The sequence below is a fragment of the Astyanax mexicanus genome, chromosome 5 (genome assembly GCF_023375975.1).
Source record: "Astyanax mexicanus isolate ESR-SI-001 chromosome 5, AstMex3_surface, whole genome shotgun sequence".
NCBI lineage: Eukaryota > Metazoa > Chordata > Actinopteri > Characiformes > Acestrorhamphidae > Astyanax > Astyanax mexicanus.
The window spans coordinates 31,365,442-31,382,442 of record NC_064412.1 but is presented as its reverse complement, the minus strand read 5'-3'; the positions used below and the strand labels follow the sequence as shown (position 1 = coordinate 31,382,442).

Here is a 17,001-nt window from a genome sequence, read left to right as displayed (position 1 = left end):
TCACCATGGGCAGATCCAACTTGCTCTCTGATGCCTTAAGAAAAATCGTTTTTTATTTTATTTATTTTACTAATTGTAGTACAGGCAATAGTAAGTAAATATAGCCAGAGGAGAGAAAGAAGACAAAACACACAAAAAACCGAAGCAAAAAGCATTCAGTATTATAAAGCTGATTATTTACACCAGCAACATTAAATAATGTTGATAAAACACAGAATATTACATTACATTAGTTACATTCATTTATACGATTATTTGCCAAGGAAAGAATTTGATAACAAAAAATATATTTAACAAAAACAATCCATAGATCAAGACACAACATAGAAAGTACAAGGATCCAGGCGTAATATAACACATAAGAATTTAAGACAATTAAGTCAAACAAGATTCAAAGCAGAGTTAACCACACAGGGCATCAGTGTACATACTGTAATATTTAGTATAGTATAACTTTAATTATTAACGTAGACAACCTAAGTTCATGGTGGTTTGCACACAGCTTGTTATATTTATCTGGATGTATATATTTAAACATCTAATATTGTTTTTATCCTTATTAGAAGTCAGTTCCCAAAGTAAGGGGAACAACTGTCCCAAAATAATGCGCTAATAATAATCTTATTTCTAAAGATATACATAATATGTATTATTTTTTATATTATTATATTTTCCGATTCCTCCTCATAATTTGTGAAATTGAATATAATTTAAAAAGAAATCTTAAACTAATTATAAATAAAATTCTAAATAAAGCTACAAATATTTTGAGTATAAAAAAAGCCAAAATAATTGAAAAAAAAAAAAAAAAACAGGTTCTGTCTGTAAATTACAAAAAAAGTTATAGTTTGCACAACTTAAATCTTATTAACGGGGTGTTTTATGGGTAAAACATCACCTCTTGCCACAGTCAAAGTACAAAGGTATCTGACTAGACAGCACATCATCCTTTCCTCACCATACCATAAAGTTGCAATCAAAAGTCAGGGCAAAACTTGGCTTTCTTTATAGAGAGCATCCATCTTTTACTCAGGCTGCAAAGCTCACTCTGGTTCAGATGACTCCCTCTGTTTGATTATGGTGACACAGTTTACAAACTGGTGGGTAAAAATGCTCTTCAAAACTTGCCTCGGTCATCACCACTCTACCTACAAAATACAACCACTACCAGTTACATACGCCACACGAGCTCCTCCAGCATCATTAAGCTCAAAATCCCTAAAACAGTACTTTTTGCTGTTAATTTCAATCATCTGCTGCAAAACACTGCAGAAAACCTTAGAATAAAAATACAGCTAGTGATACATGCACCTGCTTTGCTATTAACTTACTTTTAATAGCAACTTTTTTTAGTTTGTTTCTTATTCCATAAAGTGGCTCCTGCTTCTTTCCAGGCCGTTATTGTAAAAGAATTTGATTTTAATAACCTGCCTGGTGAAATTAAACTGCACACGTTTGGTTTCATGGGAGGTGTGCAAGTAAGAAACTTGCTGTACAAAAAAGAAAACATCATATTAAAATCAAGTCCTGTCCTAATGTTTGTGTTTCTAAATTACTTCAGAACCATCTGAACAGCCTTCTCTCTCAGTTTATTAATAATATAATTAACAGCAGTAGTGAACCATTCCATTCAGTTTTTATACATTCCGGTGTTTCCAGTCCTGCTGCTGTTATCAGCTGTTCGCTGCAGTTAAAGTTGTTAAATTGTGCACGAGCTGCACGAGCCTATGTGCGCGCTGCACTGGGACGCCGCCCCCTCTGAGTTGGCCGGAGGGTCCAGAGTGCGCGCGCGTGCGGAGCAGAAGTGCAGAAGTCTCTGTCCGGGTACCTCTCTCACCTCCACGCGCCAATGTCTCTACAAACTAAAGCGCTGGTGTCGGTCCGGTGGCTCACCGAGACGCTGCGCGCTCCTGGCTCCAATGTGCGCGTGCTGGACGCCTCGTGGTTCCTGCCCAAGCTCCGGAGAAACGCCAAGAGCGAGTTCCGGGCTCGCCACATCCCGCGCGCCTCCTTCTTCGACCTAGACAGGTGTAGTGACCGCAGCTCGCCGCTCGACCACATGCTGCCCCCGGCCCCGGTGTTCGCCGAGTTCGCCAGCAGGCTGGGCGTGTGCCCGGACTCTCACGTGGTCGTGTACGACCGCAGCGAGCACGGAGCCTTCTCGTCCCCGCGCGCCTGGTGGATGTTCCGGGTGTTCGGGCACGCGTCCGTATCTGTGCTGGACGGGGGTCTGGAGGCCTGGATCAGAGAGGGGCAGCCGGTGGAGGAGGGTAAAGCACTAAAGCACGAGCCCACGGAGTTCACTGCCAAGCTTAACCGCGCGTGGGTCAAAACTTACGAGGACATCGTGGACAACGTGGAGAGCAAGACGTTCCAGGTGGTGGACGCACGGCCTGCTGGGAGATTCAGGGGGACTGACCCGGAGCCCAGAGACAGTAAGGCCTTCTCCAGGTTCTCAGCTTCAGGGTTCAGGGTTCAGGACTACTACTACTATTACCACTGCTTCTGATGACAACTATTAGCAATACTACAACAATTGTACGTCAAATACAGCTATTACTCATATAAGCTCTATATCAGCTTTTTTATATCAGATTTTTTATAATAACCATAATAATCCTTGGGTTTCTTCAGGGACCAGTTTCTTTACGCAATTGTGGAACACCAGCTTTAGAAATATATTAAGATAATATTTGATATTAATCTGAGGAAATTAGATACATAGAGGCTACTTAGACAATGCTGTTACCACATTGTTGACACAATTAAATAACCTGAGGCTCTCTACCTTTTATTGACAGCTGAAGAAGATAATTCTGCTTATGCCTTGTGCAGGCCAGCCTCGAATGGTTCGAGTTGATTAGGCACTGTTTTGGGGTTTCTAAAATGTTTTTGTTAGTTCAGATGATGGACTACTTTGTGGCTCACAGCTTTGACTAAAGTTTTATTAGATTGTTTGGTTTGGGTCCAATCCCATTCCTTTACCCCTTTGTTGTGACACCCTTCTCCTTGGTACTGAGCTACAAGAGGAATCTCCCCCTAAAAATGGGACAACCCTGGGAACCTGAATTAAAATAAATAATTGAATAAAAAGAACACTCGCATCATTAGCCGCTACTAGCACTGCCCTCTAGGCAGGTTGGTAAAGTTCAAAAACTTTGGTTGAATTAACTATATTTTCTTAGTGATGTGGAGCTGAAGTTGTCATATTGTTCAACATTTCACATTCCAACTTAAATGCAGCAGCCTAAGTAACTGCGTCTGTATCATTTAAGTTGGAAAAGGAACTGTAGCTAGCTACCAAGATGTACTACCAGCAATTTTATGCTTGTTCCAAAGAAACACTACATTAAAGTAATATATAAAATGGTAGTCAGATTTTTTTTTTTTAAAGAAAATACTACATTTGTGAGTTTCTTTGGTTGCTTGTACATCCATCTTATTGGTGTGTCCTCTCTTCCCCCTGTTTGGAGTTCCTCTGTAAAATATCTGTTTGGAGGCCATGTAGCCCCAACACTTTACCCTACCCCTCTATCACAGCAAGAAACAGGAAAACAAATAAACATGCAAAATATCTATAGCTTTTGGACACAAGGTTGGCTGGCCTTTTGACCTAGGCACCACAAGCCTTATCAGTTAATGTTACACACTCCCTTTATCTTCAGTTGTGCAGGGTTGGTCCACTTGCTGTGCTTGCATTGTTTGTCCACCTTCCCCTCAGGCCCAGCATGTGTACGTGCTGTCATGCACTGAATCACGAGAGTCCAGGGGTCGTACGCTGTATGTAAAGTTTTAACTGGGGTCAGAATTTGTCTTTAAACCCCCCTGTACACAAAGATGATATGGTGCAGTTGCAGCTGTTTAGAGAAGTAAGAGCTGGATCAGCAATGTTACTCTTAACTAGAAGTGTCTTGCAGGGCTAGCATGCTATTGTGTTTATGGTAAGGTCTTTTTTTTCTTAAAGCATGGCTAGATGGTTAGAACCATTATGCAAGAATTAGTATTTTTTTCTCATAACACCCCCTAATGATAGTGAATGTAGTTCACTTCATTGACAACAAATTAAGCTAAGGGTTATCTAGGGTTAGCTAAGGCTAAGCTGCAGGCTAGATGGATGTGTTATAGCAGGAGAATTGCCAAACTGGGCTGTTATTCAGGTCCTAGCTGGACATGATTTTGGGAACAACTCCCTTCAAATAATACTATGAATTAGTACTTACTCAGTAACATGATTTATTGAGTTAGTATTAAGGATGTATTAAGGATGTATTAGATATTAGAGAAACATGCCAAGTCTAAGCAATGGCTGCTCTTCTAAGCAGATCTTCTGCCAGTATTTTTTTTATTGTGCAGTATGTCACAGAAATCTGTGTATGTTGTGGCCTCTAAATGTGCGCAAAGCCATTCCCCCAGTCCCATTTCCACACCCCAGGTTATCAGGTATAAACAGCAGCGTGCTGCAGCTATGGACACGGGCGAGCTGGCTATTTTTCTGCAGAAAATGTAATCACTGTGCTTCAGAAATGTTGCTAACCATAGCTTGGTAATTTACCACCACCACACTGAAATGTGTATATTTACTGATCAGCTTAAAGACTTGTAGTTTCTTGCCACTGTGTGTCAATCTGGAAACCCACATGAGCTTTAAAACTTCATCCAGTGTTTGGAAATGTAGCCATTTCACATGCTCACACATTTATTACTGACTGTTCTTTTTGTTCTTTTAAGAAACGTTTACTGGCCATGGCCATTTAAAAATAATTACTATGTTAATATAAAGGGACTACCATAGTACCGCTGCTGACTACATATTATAATCAACCAATTCATATCTGGTTAGGAGTAGTTTTGTAATCAGAAACTAATACATTGCACACAACTTTGGCCCTATACACATTATTCTGCATTTAATTAGTATTTTAACTTCTGGTGATATAGATAAAACATAAAAATAGTATTAAAATAAGCTCAGTTTGTTAGAGAGTGTAACAATAAATTAGAAAAAGAGGAGACTTTTGAACATAGCACAAAAATATAATTGAGAAGCTCCATTTCAGAGCAGAATTATTGGCGTTTGGTGGATATTTAAAATTTAGGAACCACAGACACAACCTCTCTTCTTTGTAAGGCGGTGGATATTCAGCACTCCTATCTTTTTGCGTTGTGTGTTTATGAAAACTAGTTAGCCATGCTGTAAATAGTTGTGACTAAGGTTAAATAGTCTGTTTGAATGTTGGGTTAGCATACTTTGAATATATTGAGTATGAATTCTCTTTAAAATATGATTTGACTATAAATCATTTGATATGAACTGAGAGAAATTTCTTTTCATTTTCAAGTACGGAAGAAACAAACTTTCTAGTGTCTAAGTGGTCATGGAAGTATGTAAAATACCTGATCATTCAAAGTTGGAGTTAAAAACAAAGTCCTTTATTTTGTTTTTTTTTCTTCTTTCTGTTTTTTAGACACTGAACCCGGACATATTCCTGGCTCTATAAATATTCCCTTCACTTCTTTCCTGGCTTCCTCCGGGCTTTTTCTTCCTCCGGATCAACTGAAGGCTATATTTCAGAAAGCTGGAGTGGACCTGCAGAAGCCATTGTGTGTGACCTGTGGATCGGCCGTCACCGCGTGCCTCACTGCCCTCGCAGCCTACCAGTGCGGCCACGATGAAGTGTCTGTGTACGATGGTGGCTGGATGGAGTGGTACACAAGAGCGGCTCCTGAGGATGTGATCTCAGAGGGGCGGGGAAAACATAGGTGATGGACTTGAAGTAAAGAACTGGAAATGTGTCCACTGATGAGGTGCTGCTCCTTGTGCCATTCAGGGAAACAGCAAATGGTTTTTAAAGTGATAGTTCAGCCAAATCAAATTTACATGTTGGAAATATAAACATTTAGTAATGAGATTGCTGCCCATTTAGACATGAGTAAATGGGATGCAGAAACTGCCAATGTTTGTTGTTATTTGGAACAAAATGAAGTAAATGTGTGTTTTTCACGACACTTTTCAACTCTTTGTGTAGCTTTTGTCCTTGGGGCCTTTAGCCTTTAGTGTCCATTCCATTGATGGAATGTAAATTAACTGGTTAGATAGCTTTTTACTGGTTTAAGTCTGCTGCAAGAGGATTTACAGCACATGCATGTTTTCATTGCCCATATTAAAACATATCACCTGGTAGAGCATTACTGGTTGAGCTAGAATATATTTTCTGTATAAATGATGCCAAACTTTTATTCTTGTTAGATGCCCTGTATTTTTATAAAATCTAATTAGCGCACAAGCTCCTGCAGAGTGCTGTTTGGATCTGAATATCTATAAATTCCGGTCATTGTTACATTGCCTTTGTTACATCTAAAATAAATGGCCAAAAATGATGCAAAATATGAACTAGGGAATATGAAATTCAACTCAAAATAACATTTATTTTCTTTAAACCAAGAAAAAAACTCTTTATAATCATTTTGTAAAATGAAACAAAAATAGTTCCACAATTATTAAGACGAATAGCAAAACTCAGACACCAAACATGTCTTTCCCCATCAACTAAACTTAAGTTATTGAATAATGAGGTTTGGCTGAACTATTCCTTTAAGAACCAAGTAAACAAAGGAACAAAGTCCGAACTGTTCCAGAACATGAGAACCTTATAACTCTTTCTTTTTCTTTACACTGAAAGCTTGATGCCTTGCTGTTCTTGTTCTGTGAGCTTCCCTAGAAACACTAATGTATTTTAATTTGATGATGAAGCTGTTAAGACCAAAGCCTTTCTGCAAGCAAACCCTGACCTGTGAACCAAAGAGCAGAGAGATTAGAGCTCTGGCTCCTGTTGCTCGGTGTCTTACATCTTATCTCTCTTTCATTTTTTCTCTTTTTTTCTTTCTCTTGAGTCCCTTTATCTTGACTGTTTTAATCTGCAGTTGTTCCATTGTTTCATGATTGATTGATTAACTGATTGATTTAGGATAATGATTCACCTTGATTTGGATAGGTGTTTGCTTTCTTATTAGATGCTGAATTAGTTATGGATGATTCATATAAATATTATTTATATTGGTATTGGAGATAACTGCCAAACCAACACAAACAAACACAACACATTTAGACCAAATATGTCTAGATTATAGTTTATAGAAAACAGAAACTGGAATATTTGTACATATCAATATTAGATGTCAGCTCACATCTCTCATATCATTGCATACGTTTACTTAATTTAATTTACCCCATTATGGTCTAAAAGAAATTACTGAAGACCAACATTTTATGTCAGTGTGATGTTATTAAATCAAATCAAATTAATTAAATCCATCACTTTTCCAGTGTAATGGCACTGATTTGGGGATTTATATGGTTTTAATAAATGCAATAAAAAGTCCATAAAGACAATATTCTGGCATACAAAGACAGTCCATAAGACAAATATTTACCTTCTCTGGTGAAGAAGAAAACTTGGACTACACAGCATTTTGACTGGAGATTTCTTATTGAAAGAATATACTACTACAAGACATGGTCCCTATTTGGGAAACCAACCCATTGTGTTTTAAAGTCAGTTAAAATCATCAACTGTCTTTATTGACACAGAAGTATATCTGTAGACATATGAATAGTGCAGTTGCTGTGGCCTAAAGTGCCTTCTCACTGGGAGTTCAGTTCCCTAATTGGAGCAGTGAGACCAGCCCAAACCACCCCAAAACCTCAGGGCATGATAACAGAGTTTAGTGTTTTATCTTGCTCGGGAATATGTACAGGCCTAAATAGATACCAGCCACTGAAATGGGTGCAACCCACACACACACATTCCTTTTCTCTTTATCGCTCTCTGAAAACAGCAGTTTTTACAAAGCTGTAGATGTTGCACATTATATTTAATTGGATTTTAAAATGTATGTACACACAATGATTTTTTGTGAATAAAACACTGCATTTTTATGCTGGTTTTAATAAGAATTATAGTTGCAGCTATGTTTTTTTTTAAACAAGAAGACAAAATATTCACCTGCTGCGTTAGATTCGATTTCCCTCTACATCTCAAAAAAATTGAATATAATTGAAAAGTTACTTTATTTCAGTGATTTATTTCAAAATGTGAAACTTGTACATTATATAAATGTTACTCTCAGAGTAATCTGTTTAAGCGTTTATTTATTTTATTGTTGTTGATTATGGTTTACAGCCAATGAAAACGCAAAAATCAGTGTCTCAGAAAATGTTTAATATTATAAACTGTAAGACCAATTGTTTTTTTGGGCAGTGTGCCAAGTCCTGCTGGAAAATGAAATCCACATCTCCATTAAAGTTGTCAGCAGAGGGAAGCATGAAGTGCTGTAAAATCTCCTGGTAGACGCTGTGCTCATTTTGAATATAACACAGTGGACCAACACCAGCAGATGACACGGCTATACAAACCATCACTGAAAATGAATACATTTTGCATTTTCTTTGTAAATCAAGGGATCAGGAAGAGTGGAAAGTCCAAACTGCTTGAGGTCTGAGTTTCCACAATCAGTGATGGATAGGAGAGACATGTCACCTCATCAACAATAAAATACATTTATGCTTAAAATAGATCACTCTGTATCTATATAATTCACATTTTCTAAAATAAAGTAACTTTTTAATGATCTTCTAATGTTTTGAGATGCACTGGTATATCTGTTTGCTTTGTTTTTAATTAGGTAAAATCCCAGGCACAGATCAGTAATCATTATTATTGATATTGGTTGATATATGATTATATTATAATGACATCACTTGTCTCTAGCTTGTAGTCTAACTGGGCACTTGAATTAACCAATCAAACCCTCGCATAAATCCAGATTTGCGATAGTAGAGCTCTTGACATCAGTGCTTCAATAAATGCAATCAATAAATTCCTGCAGATGGTGATGGTCAGTCTTAGCAACTCTGCTTTCTCCAAGTTTAGTGTGTTTTGTTTCCATAAATTGCTTGCATTTTACTAAATATTTTATTAAATATTTCTTTTATCAAATGTTTCCTGTGCCATTGGCGGCAACTCAAAGCTTGACATATCCAGCTCCACAATTATTAAGTGGGGAGGTGATCTATTTATCAAAGTCTGTTCTCATTTTTGCAATGCAATTTTTTGTGAAAGATGCTGTAAAGATTTTCTTCTGATGATTGCTTGATGGTCATAATTATGCAGTTGTCAGTAGAACAGTTCACCAAACTACAACTGCTCAATTTGAAGTCAGTTTTTTACAAGGTTTAAGGGAGTCATAAGGGGTATTTGTATTATTTGATCTTAGATAACCTTTGAAATTTCCCTCACCTGACCTTTTATAATAGTGTAAAGAAGCCAGTCATGAACCAACAGACTTTTTAAAAAGTTTAAAAGAGCTCAGATGCTGCTTAAAACATTAAGAAGAATGTTTTATTCTTAAATGTTTGCTATATTTGAATATTATCATATGTGCTACTTACTTAGTTATTACAATAAGAAAATGAGCAGATGTGCCCACCATTGTGGATGTAACTCAACATCATACTTTTCTTTTCTTTTTTGTTACCCAACAAGAAGTAATCACAATTCAGTCAGACTCAAATCATGCCATTTTTTATGATTCACTGCAATGGGCAGAAGAGAAATGGTGATGGATAATATATCATTACACATATATGCACAAAGGTCAAAATAAAAAAAGTCCAGCTTCGAGGATCCAGGAAAAAGGATATTATTATATCTGTACAAGTCTGTACAGTCTCTAAAGTGTCAACACAAAAATTGGTGCATAATTTAAAAGCTATGCCACATTTTTCACTCCAAGTAGAAGTTTCTTTTTTATGCTTATGTAGGTCCACTTTCCTTTAGCAAACCCCTCAGCTTGACCTAAACATCCTAAGACTGTAGAAAACTGGTCACAATTTAGCATAAAAAAGCAACTTTTACTGCCAGCAGATTCTTCTTCCGAAGGCGTTTGGTTGGGTCACAGTGTTGTTCAGAGTTAAGGGCAGTGCGCAGGCTGCAGGTGGTCTACTGCTGGGACACCCTCTCCCACTCTCCCTGCTCCGACCGCTGGAACAGCTGCGGCTGACCTCCAGGGAACAGGCTGTCTGCACTGGGGTGGTCCAGCAGGAACTGGATGGTGGACTTAATGTGTTGAACAAAGTGCGGCGGCTCAGCATAAGGAGATGTGGACAGGAACTGGAGGGGAAAGAGGAGATACATAGGGAGAAACATGTACACTGAAGTATGACCAATTTAGTATATCAAGATAATTGGCTCCATTTTAGCTATCTATAGGCAAGCCATCAGCTACACACCACAAAGCTCGGTTTAGGGTGTGTCAGTTTGTCTTTGCTATCATAACAACAGGAAAAGTACGCCTTGCACTGCTCGTGCGTGTAACGTGAAATAAACCAATCAGTGAGTCAGTGGCCATTCCCTTTAAGTAGCAGGTGCACTCTGACTTTGGCAGATTGATATTTCTGTGCATCTCTGCAGAGAAAACTGACCTGCTTGTTTATGCTGTTCATTTATGGGAACAGCAATGTTATTATATTTTATATTCTGTTTATTTTTTATGTATAAGTTGGGTTTGTGCGCCTGCGTTGGCAAGATAGCAATGAACATCTGATGGTTGACTGTTGCCTAGGTTCTAATTAGTCAGTGGTGAACCTGTGTTTTCCGATACCAAGATAGCAATACACCAGAAATGTGTCTGAACACACCTCACTTCCACACCACCACAGGTATCAGTCTAGATATATTCGGAAGCTCTGTTGCTATTTAAACGACGCAGACGCAAGGCATGAAAATACACTGTTGGCTGGGTGTAAGATAGTAGTGAGCATCATGACGCGCCTTGCACAGTGTATAAGATAAGACCGAATTACTTTTATTATTGCAGTGGTTCCTTATTTTCTGCTCTGTGTGTATGAGTTTAGAGTTCTTTTTTAGATATCTAAATATAAATAAATTAATAAGTGAGAAGTTATCTTGTGAGTGAGACTGAACACAGACAAGCATGTTCATGGCAAGGTAATTAAAATGATAGGAGTTTGAGTGAGGCCTAATAGTGGGTGTCCGGTGCTCACAGTGGACAGTAGATGGAAATTATCGTGGCCGCTAGTATTTGGCTAGAATTTTCTGTGCAAAGAGTCAAGTGACTGGCAGAAATCAGATCCACATTTAATGCAGGAGGCTCCAAATGCATTTACAGCAGGTCACTGCTGCGTTCTTAAGCCCTTTTTGGAAAAAATTACAGCACATGATAATAGTTTCCGTCCTTTTCGTCAGAGTAATCAAGCTTAATCAGATTATCATAAACAAAATAAAAACACAAGACAAAAACATTTACCATAATTGTGGCCTGCATGCTTAACTTAAATACACTAGAGAACACACACACAGCATTACCTAGTGCTCCACCACTGCCCCATATGGGCTGCCCTGTGTAATTACACTGTAAGAACATTCTCTAAATATAATTAAGTTACCTGTAGGATGGTGTTGTCATCTTCAGACAGCCAGAAGGCAATATCCCTGTTAGGGGTCCACCTGCAGGGACCAATCTTTATCTGTTCCTTACTGGAGTCATACACCTCGGCCATCTGGTAGAGGACAAACAAATTAAACGTCTGTTTTAAAATGTATATAATAACTGTGTTTCATTACAAAGAAAGCATTGTTTGTCCTGGTTAAATGGATTTTGGGCAGAATACTACACAGTTACATATTACTGTGACTTTATATACCTCTCCACCAGTGAAGGTGCGAGCAGACCGCAGGTCCTCGGCTGGGCCTCTCTGTGGAAATGAGGCGGGGAACACCTCGCCTGTTTTGACATTCACTCCTACAAAACAGAAACAGTGAGACAGTTTAACTTTTTCAACCATAAAACTCTGTATGTTAACATGCCATTGGACATGGTGCAAATAGCTTCTAGAGAGTCCTATTCTATTGCCAACAATCTTAGTACAAGGACTAGACAAGCTATGTGTGTATTTGTACAGCTACATTAGTAGGGATGTCCCCAAACATTTGGACATACAAAGTAGGTTATATATGAGTTTTATATCAGCATCTTAACAGTTTATGGTCATTACTTAATCATTAAAGTACAAAAAATGAGTTCATCATTCACACTTTTTAAATGTATAATTTTCTTGTGTGAAAGAAAGTTAGATGGTTAGAGAGGATTTTGGAGGAGCCAAATCTCAGTTAGTTTGGTTTTGAAGGTGTGGTTATCTCCAATCACACTCGAAGGGTGTGATTGGAGATAACCACACCTTCAGTTTGTTCTTGCTTGTTGAACTGTGTGGATCACCATTCCCAGATCCAACAAGCTCTCAAGTTTTCATAAAGAAGGACGTAGATGCAGTTTGCACTGTCTGGGAAAGGATTTATAAAAAAAAATAGGTCTTAGACCAGTCTCCAAAAAGTGTAAAGTGGAGAACATTTAAATCGGCCAAACCATCATACCATCCTACCATATTCAGCCCAATAGTAGACCACAAGATGTGTAAAGAAGTCTCCAATAATCCTAAAAGGTCATCACCTTCTTATTGGTGTTCTGATCATCATCAGCTGATGTGGATATTTTTGACACAAAGTTTTACACACTTTAAGTAATAAAAATAGGCAGTATTATATTTATTTCGAAATGGAGGCAATAAAAATAAAATAATGTTCAAATGACGTTAAGTTCAAACTATGTTTGAATTCTGTCATCTGGGTGAGTTCTTTTTGGTTCAGTACCTATTCCATATACAATTGGTCTGTGAATCCCATCTGTCACAACATCATTCATATCTGCAAAACACAAAACAAAACAAACATCAATCATCAGAATCAATAGTGAAGCAGGGAAACACCTACACATAAAAATACAGACAAAACATACAGAGAATGTTAACCTACCAGTAATACAGCAGGTCTCTAAGTGAATTTCGTCCTTCTGCTTCTGAAAGGCCGCTGTGAAATAAAGGACACAAACACACTCACACTTAACAAGCCACAAGATTGTAGCCTACATGCTTTTACCAAACTGAGATTTGCACTTTACCTACCTAGTATAGTAAGGCTGAGTGTGTGGGACGTCTTGGAGTCATCATCAAACCCCCCAACAAGATGAAGCTCTAACCTGAATAAAGCAATAATACATTTAGTTCTGATCAGTTTCACTGATGTTAATAAAGGGTCTATACCACAGAAAACCAAACATGCCCCAATTTTAAAAAATGTGTAAAATAGAGCTTTTAATCACTACTAAACGCAGTTTTTGGTGTTCACTCAGTCCATACTGTATACCCAACACATCCTTTGACCTATAAGAGGTCAAAAAAGGTGTTCATTTAAGACTAGGGCTGGGCGTCATTTTAAAACATTGATATGATACCTTGAATTTGATGCAGAATTCATTACCTTTTTCTAAATTGTGAGAGGAAGCCTGAGACACTTGATGATGTGTCGACAGGAAATGAAGTGTGGCTAAATCTTTAGATAAAAATAAATGCCTACCTGCCCTCCTTTGCAGGGTTGCTTAAGGATGTGACAGCGTTTACAAGGAGAGGAACTTCGGTGAAAGTGCTCGAACCATCACAGTGAGCCAGACAAGTCGCTCCACTGCCTTTAAGGAGATGTAGGGTTGTAAAAGATCTTTTCATGCAGTTAATTTTTTTTTATTGTATTTTTACAATACATATATTAAAGAAGCTTAGTTGGGACATTTCGCTGCTCAAGTTCTCAAGAGTCTCTGCACAAATCATCTTTATACTAGGATACATACGTCTGCTATGTTCTTGCTGAGTGTGACGTGACGTGCAGGTGTTATGGATCGTGTATAAACCAATAGGATGTCAGAATGGTATATGTTTATACTTCTCATCCAACCACAATCAAATTTTACCACACTTTATATGTATAAATGGATTTATCTGGATAGGGTTCAAAACAATGGAATAAAAAAAAACAAGCTGAAATGAAATGGGAGTAACAAGGCTATTTTTAAAATATAAGGAGTAGAAAGTACAGATAATTGTGTAAAATTTAAGGAGAAGAAGTAAAATGTTATCTGAAAAATATTAATAAATAGATAACCAACATTTAAACTCAAGGAAAGTAACGAAGTAGTGCATTTTACAAAATGAGAATACCATAGAAAAGTTATTTTATTTCAGTAGTTCAGTTTAAAATGTGAAACTCATATTTTATATAGCTGTATTACACACAGAGTGATCTATTTTAAGTGTTTATTTCTTTTATTGCTAATGATTATGATTATGGCTTACAGCCAATGAAAACTGAAAATTCATTGTCTCAGAAAATTAAAATATTATATAAGACAAATTGGTACTTTTGGCAGTGTGCCCAGTGTACCAAGTTCTGCTGGAAAATGTAATTCGCATCTCTCTCTGCACTTGGACTTTGGACTTGAAAGAACACAGTGGACCAACACCAGCAGATGACATGTCTCTCCAAACCATCACTGATCATCAGTTAAATTTGCATTTCATTTTAAAATCAAGGGAGCAGAGTCTGGAGGAAGACTGGAGAGACACACAGTCCAAACTGCTTGAGGTCTAGTGTAAAGTTTCCACAATCAGTGATGGTTTGGAGAGACATGATGTCATCTGCTGACGTTGATCTACTATGTTTTATCAAGTCCAAAGTCAGTGCAGAGTTTTCCCGGAAAATCTTACGGCACTTCATGCTTCCCTCTGCTGACAACTTTTATGGAGATGCAGATTTAATTTTCCAGCAGGACTTGGCACACTACCAAAAGTACCAATTTGTCTTATATAATATTCTAATTTTCTGAGACACTGTTTTTTGGGTTTTCATTGGCTGTAAGCCATAATCATCAACAATAAAATAAATTAACGTCTAAAATAGATCACTCTGTGTGTAATACATCTATATATGAGTTTCACATTTTGAACTGAATAACTGCAATAATGTAAATTCATTTATTCTGAACATTTTTTGAGTTGAAGTAGTATAATTTGTACTTCATTATTTGTTTTACTTCTCTGTTGGATTAAGGCTCAATTTAGTAAAGGAAACCTGATCTACATTCAACTTGGCCACTTAGTGCTAGTTTCTCTTTAAAACTGGGTCTCTACCTGTGTGCCGCAAAACCACAAGGTGACATGTAGTTGCATCTCCAGAGCCAATGACCGAGACAGAACCTGTAGAGGAGACATACCTCTCTTCAGAACAGGAGATAGATAACTACAGTAAGATAAACACAGTCAAACTGTAGAGACAGACTTCAGAACAGGAGATAAGTAAGTTTAACTACAGTCAGATAAACACAGTTAAACTGTAGAGACAGGCTTCAGGACAGGAGATAAATAACTACAGTCAGATGAACACAGTTAACCTGTAGATACACAGAGACTCACTGTCCGCCGGTGTCGTGGCTGCGAATTCTCTCTGCTGAACGTAAAGGAGGCGCTTGGGCTCGACAGTCAGAGCGGGTCTGGACCGGAACTCTTTGGCGTTTTCCTTTAAGAAGCAGAAGCAGGTTTTAAACACTGGGATCTGAGATCTGTTACTCGAGCTGAACTGCTGTAAAGCGGAGAAACGTTACTCACCTTTAGATGAGAATATCTGAGGAACAGGTCTGTAGTTGAAGTCACGCGCTCGACCCGTCTGTTCTGAACCAGGAGGGGCATTTTAATATTTTAATCCAGTCGTTAACTCAACATGAAGCTCTAAATAAAGTTCAGCATTACAGAGAACACACTCTCCTCACTATTTAACTAGAATCTGTAATACAGTACATCCAGACAGCCTGAGAGAACCGGTGTTCTGTCCAGTTATGATACCCATCGATACGTGCTTCCTAAAGGCACTGCACATGCGCTAACCTACACTTTTTGATTATTTATCGTGTTTTTTTTTGTGCATTAAACAAATTGAACTCACTGTCATTGCAAAAAAGTGTAAATGTAAATTAATAACAATAATGAATACAATAATTATTATAAAAAATACAAAAGCAGTTTGTAATAAGCTCTCGTTGCCATAACTTTACCATGACACAGTGATTTATGCTGTATCCATAAATACTAACGCAACATTTACTGGGATACATTCCTACTGGGAACATGCTCTAATATGGGGCTTCTTTATTTTTACAGTTAAATATACACTTGGGTAGCGCGGTTTGACAAGGTAACCCAACTCGACAGAACACCGGAGCACTTCCTGTATTTTCACTTCAACGTCATGACCACACATCAAGAGACCAGTGTTTTTTTTTATTTAGTTTTTTGGCCAAAATTGTGTTGTTATAATAGATAGAATATACGTGCAGAAGGGATAACAACAATAAAATGATATAAAACATGAATTTAAAAATAGTTAATAAATTGCTACTGTTTTATAATTTTGTACTTTTTTGCTTGTATTATTTTTTAATATGATTTTGCTTAATGCATTCTGTGTAAAATATGTTTTCATTAACCGCAACTGCGCAGATTTCTTCAGTCTACGCAGGAAATATACGCGCAGTCTCTGCAGAGCTGGTTTATGAAGAGAGCACCCACTTCTTATCGCTACCGTTATAATCACAGAGAATTGCTGCCCGCCGTTAGGGGGAGCCCGCAAGAGAGTCCAAAATAAGTGGAAGATAATGGAGCTAAACGGCTAAAAACTCTGATTACAAATAGTACATTTCCGCTTAGCCAAGATATTGCTTTAAATTTGAAACGTAGGATTATGTATTTTACTACTAAAGCAAATAATACACGTCTATTTTTCAGTTTTTCTACAGTAATAATATTTTAGGCAGTAAAGACGCTAGCATTATTGCTACTGTGAGCTGACTGGTTGGTGAGCTAATACTGGAGTTACAGCCAAAACATTTTCTAAAAAAAGTGGAGTTTAAAAGCTTTGTTCTGTGTTGGGAAAATGAGTACATTTTAGTATAAAAGTTGCTCCATATGAACACATTCATTTTGGACCATAGACTCTCTGTTTTGGACTCACTCAGGAGCGCCCCCTGGTGGTCAAACAAGCCTGGAGG

At 37.7% G+C, this 17,001-nt stretch overlaps 2 protein-coding genes across 2 annotated transcripts; one reads left to right on the top strand and one right to left on the bottom strand.

Moving 5' to 3' along the window:
- Positions 1–1,762: 1,762 nt before the first annotated feature.
- On the top strand, positions 1,763–8,868 carry LOC103028781 (3-mercaptopyruvate sulfurtransferase-like). Its single transcript, XM_007231346.4, has 2 exons — positions 1,763–2,435; positions 5,466–8,868. Exons 1-2 carry the CDS (start codon positions 1,850–1,852, stop codon positions 5,762–5,764), a joined length of 885 nt encoding a protein of 294 aa, XP_007231408.1. The 5' UTR covers positions 1,763–1,849; the 3' UTR covers positions 5,765–8,868.
- A 697-nt stretch (positions 8,869–9,565) lies between these two features.
- ntan1 (N-terminal asparagine amidase) lies at positions 9,566–15,809 on the bottom strand. Its single transcript, XM_007231347.4, has 10 exons — positions 15,566–15,809; positions 15,374–15,476; positions 15,092–15,157; positions 13,488–13,596; positions 13,037–13,110; positions 12,888–12,941; positions 12,726–12,779; positions 11,723–11,820; positions 11,465–11,578; positions 9,566–10,169 (listed from the first exon to the last, which is right to left on the bottom strand). The coding sequence occupies exons 1-10, from the start codon at positions 15,644–15,646 to the stop codon at positions 9,999–10,001; spliced, it is 924 nt and encodes a 307-aa protein (XP_007231409.1). The 5' UTR covers positions 15,647–15,809; the 3' UTR covers positions 9,566–9,998.
- Between the last annotated feature and the right edge of the window lie 1,192 nt (positions 15,810–17,001).

What these genes read in the sequence shown, in the direction of transcription:
- LOC103028781 (XM_007231346.4), top strand. Translation starts at nt 1,850, where the DNA reads ATGTCTCTACAAACTAAAGCGCTGGTGTCGGTCCGGTGGCTCACCGAG. An exon ending in TGACCCGGAGCCCAGAGACA is followed by an intron (nt 2,436 to 5,465) that starts GTAAGGCCTTCT and finishes TCTGTTTTTTAG; the next exon opens with ACACTGAACCCGGACATATT.
- ntan1 (XM_007231347.4), bottom strand. Translation starts at nt 15,646, where the DNA reads ATGCCCCTCCTGGTTCAGAACAGACGGGTCGAGCGCGTGACTTCAACT. An exon ending in AACCCTGCAAAGGAGGGCAG is followed by an intron (nt 13,111 to 13,487) that starts GTAGGCATTTAT and finishes TGCTTTATTCAG; the next exon opens with GTTAGAGCTTCATCTTGTTG. An exon ending in AGAGACCTGCTGTATTACTG is followed by an intron (nt 12,780 to 12,887) that starts GTAGGTTAACAT and finishes TGTGTTTTGCAG; the next exon opens with ATATGAATGATGTTGTGACA.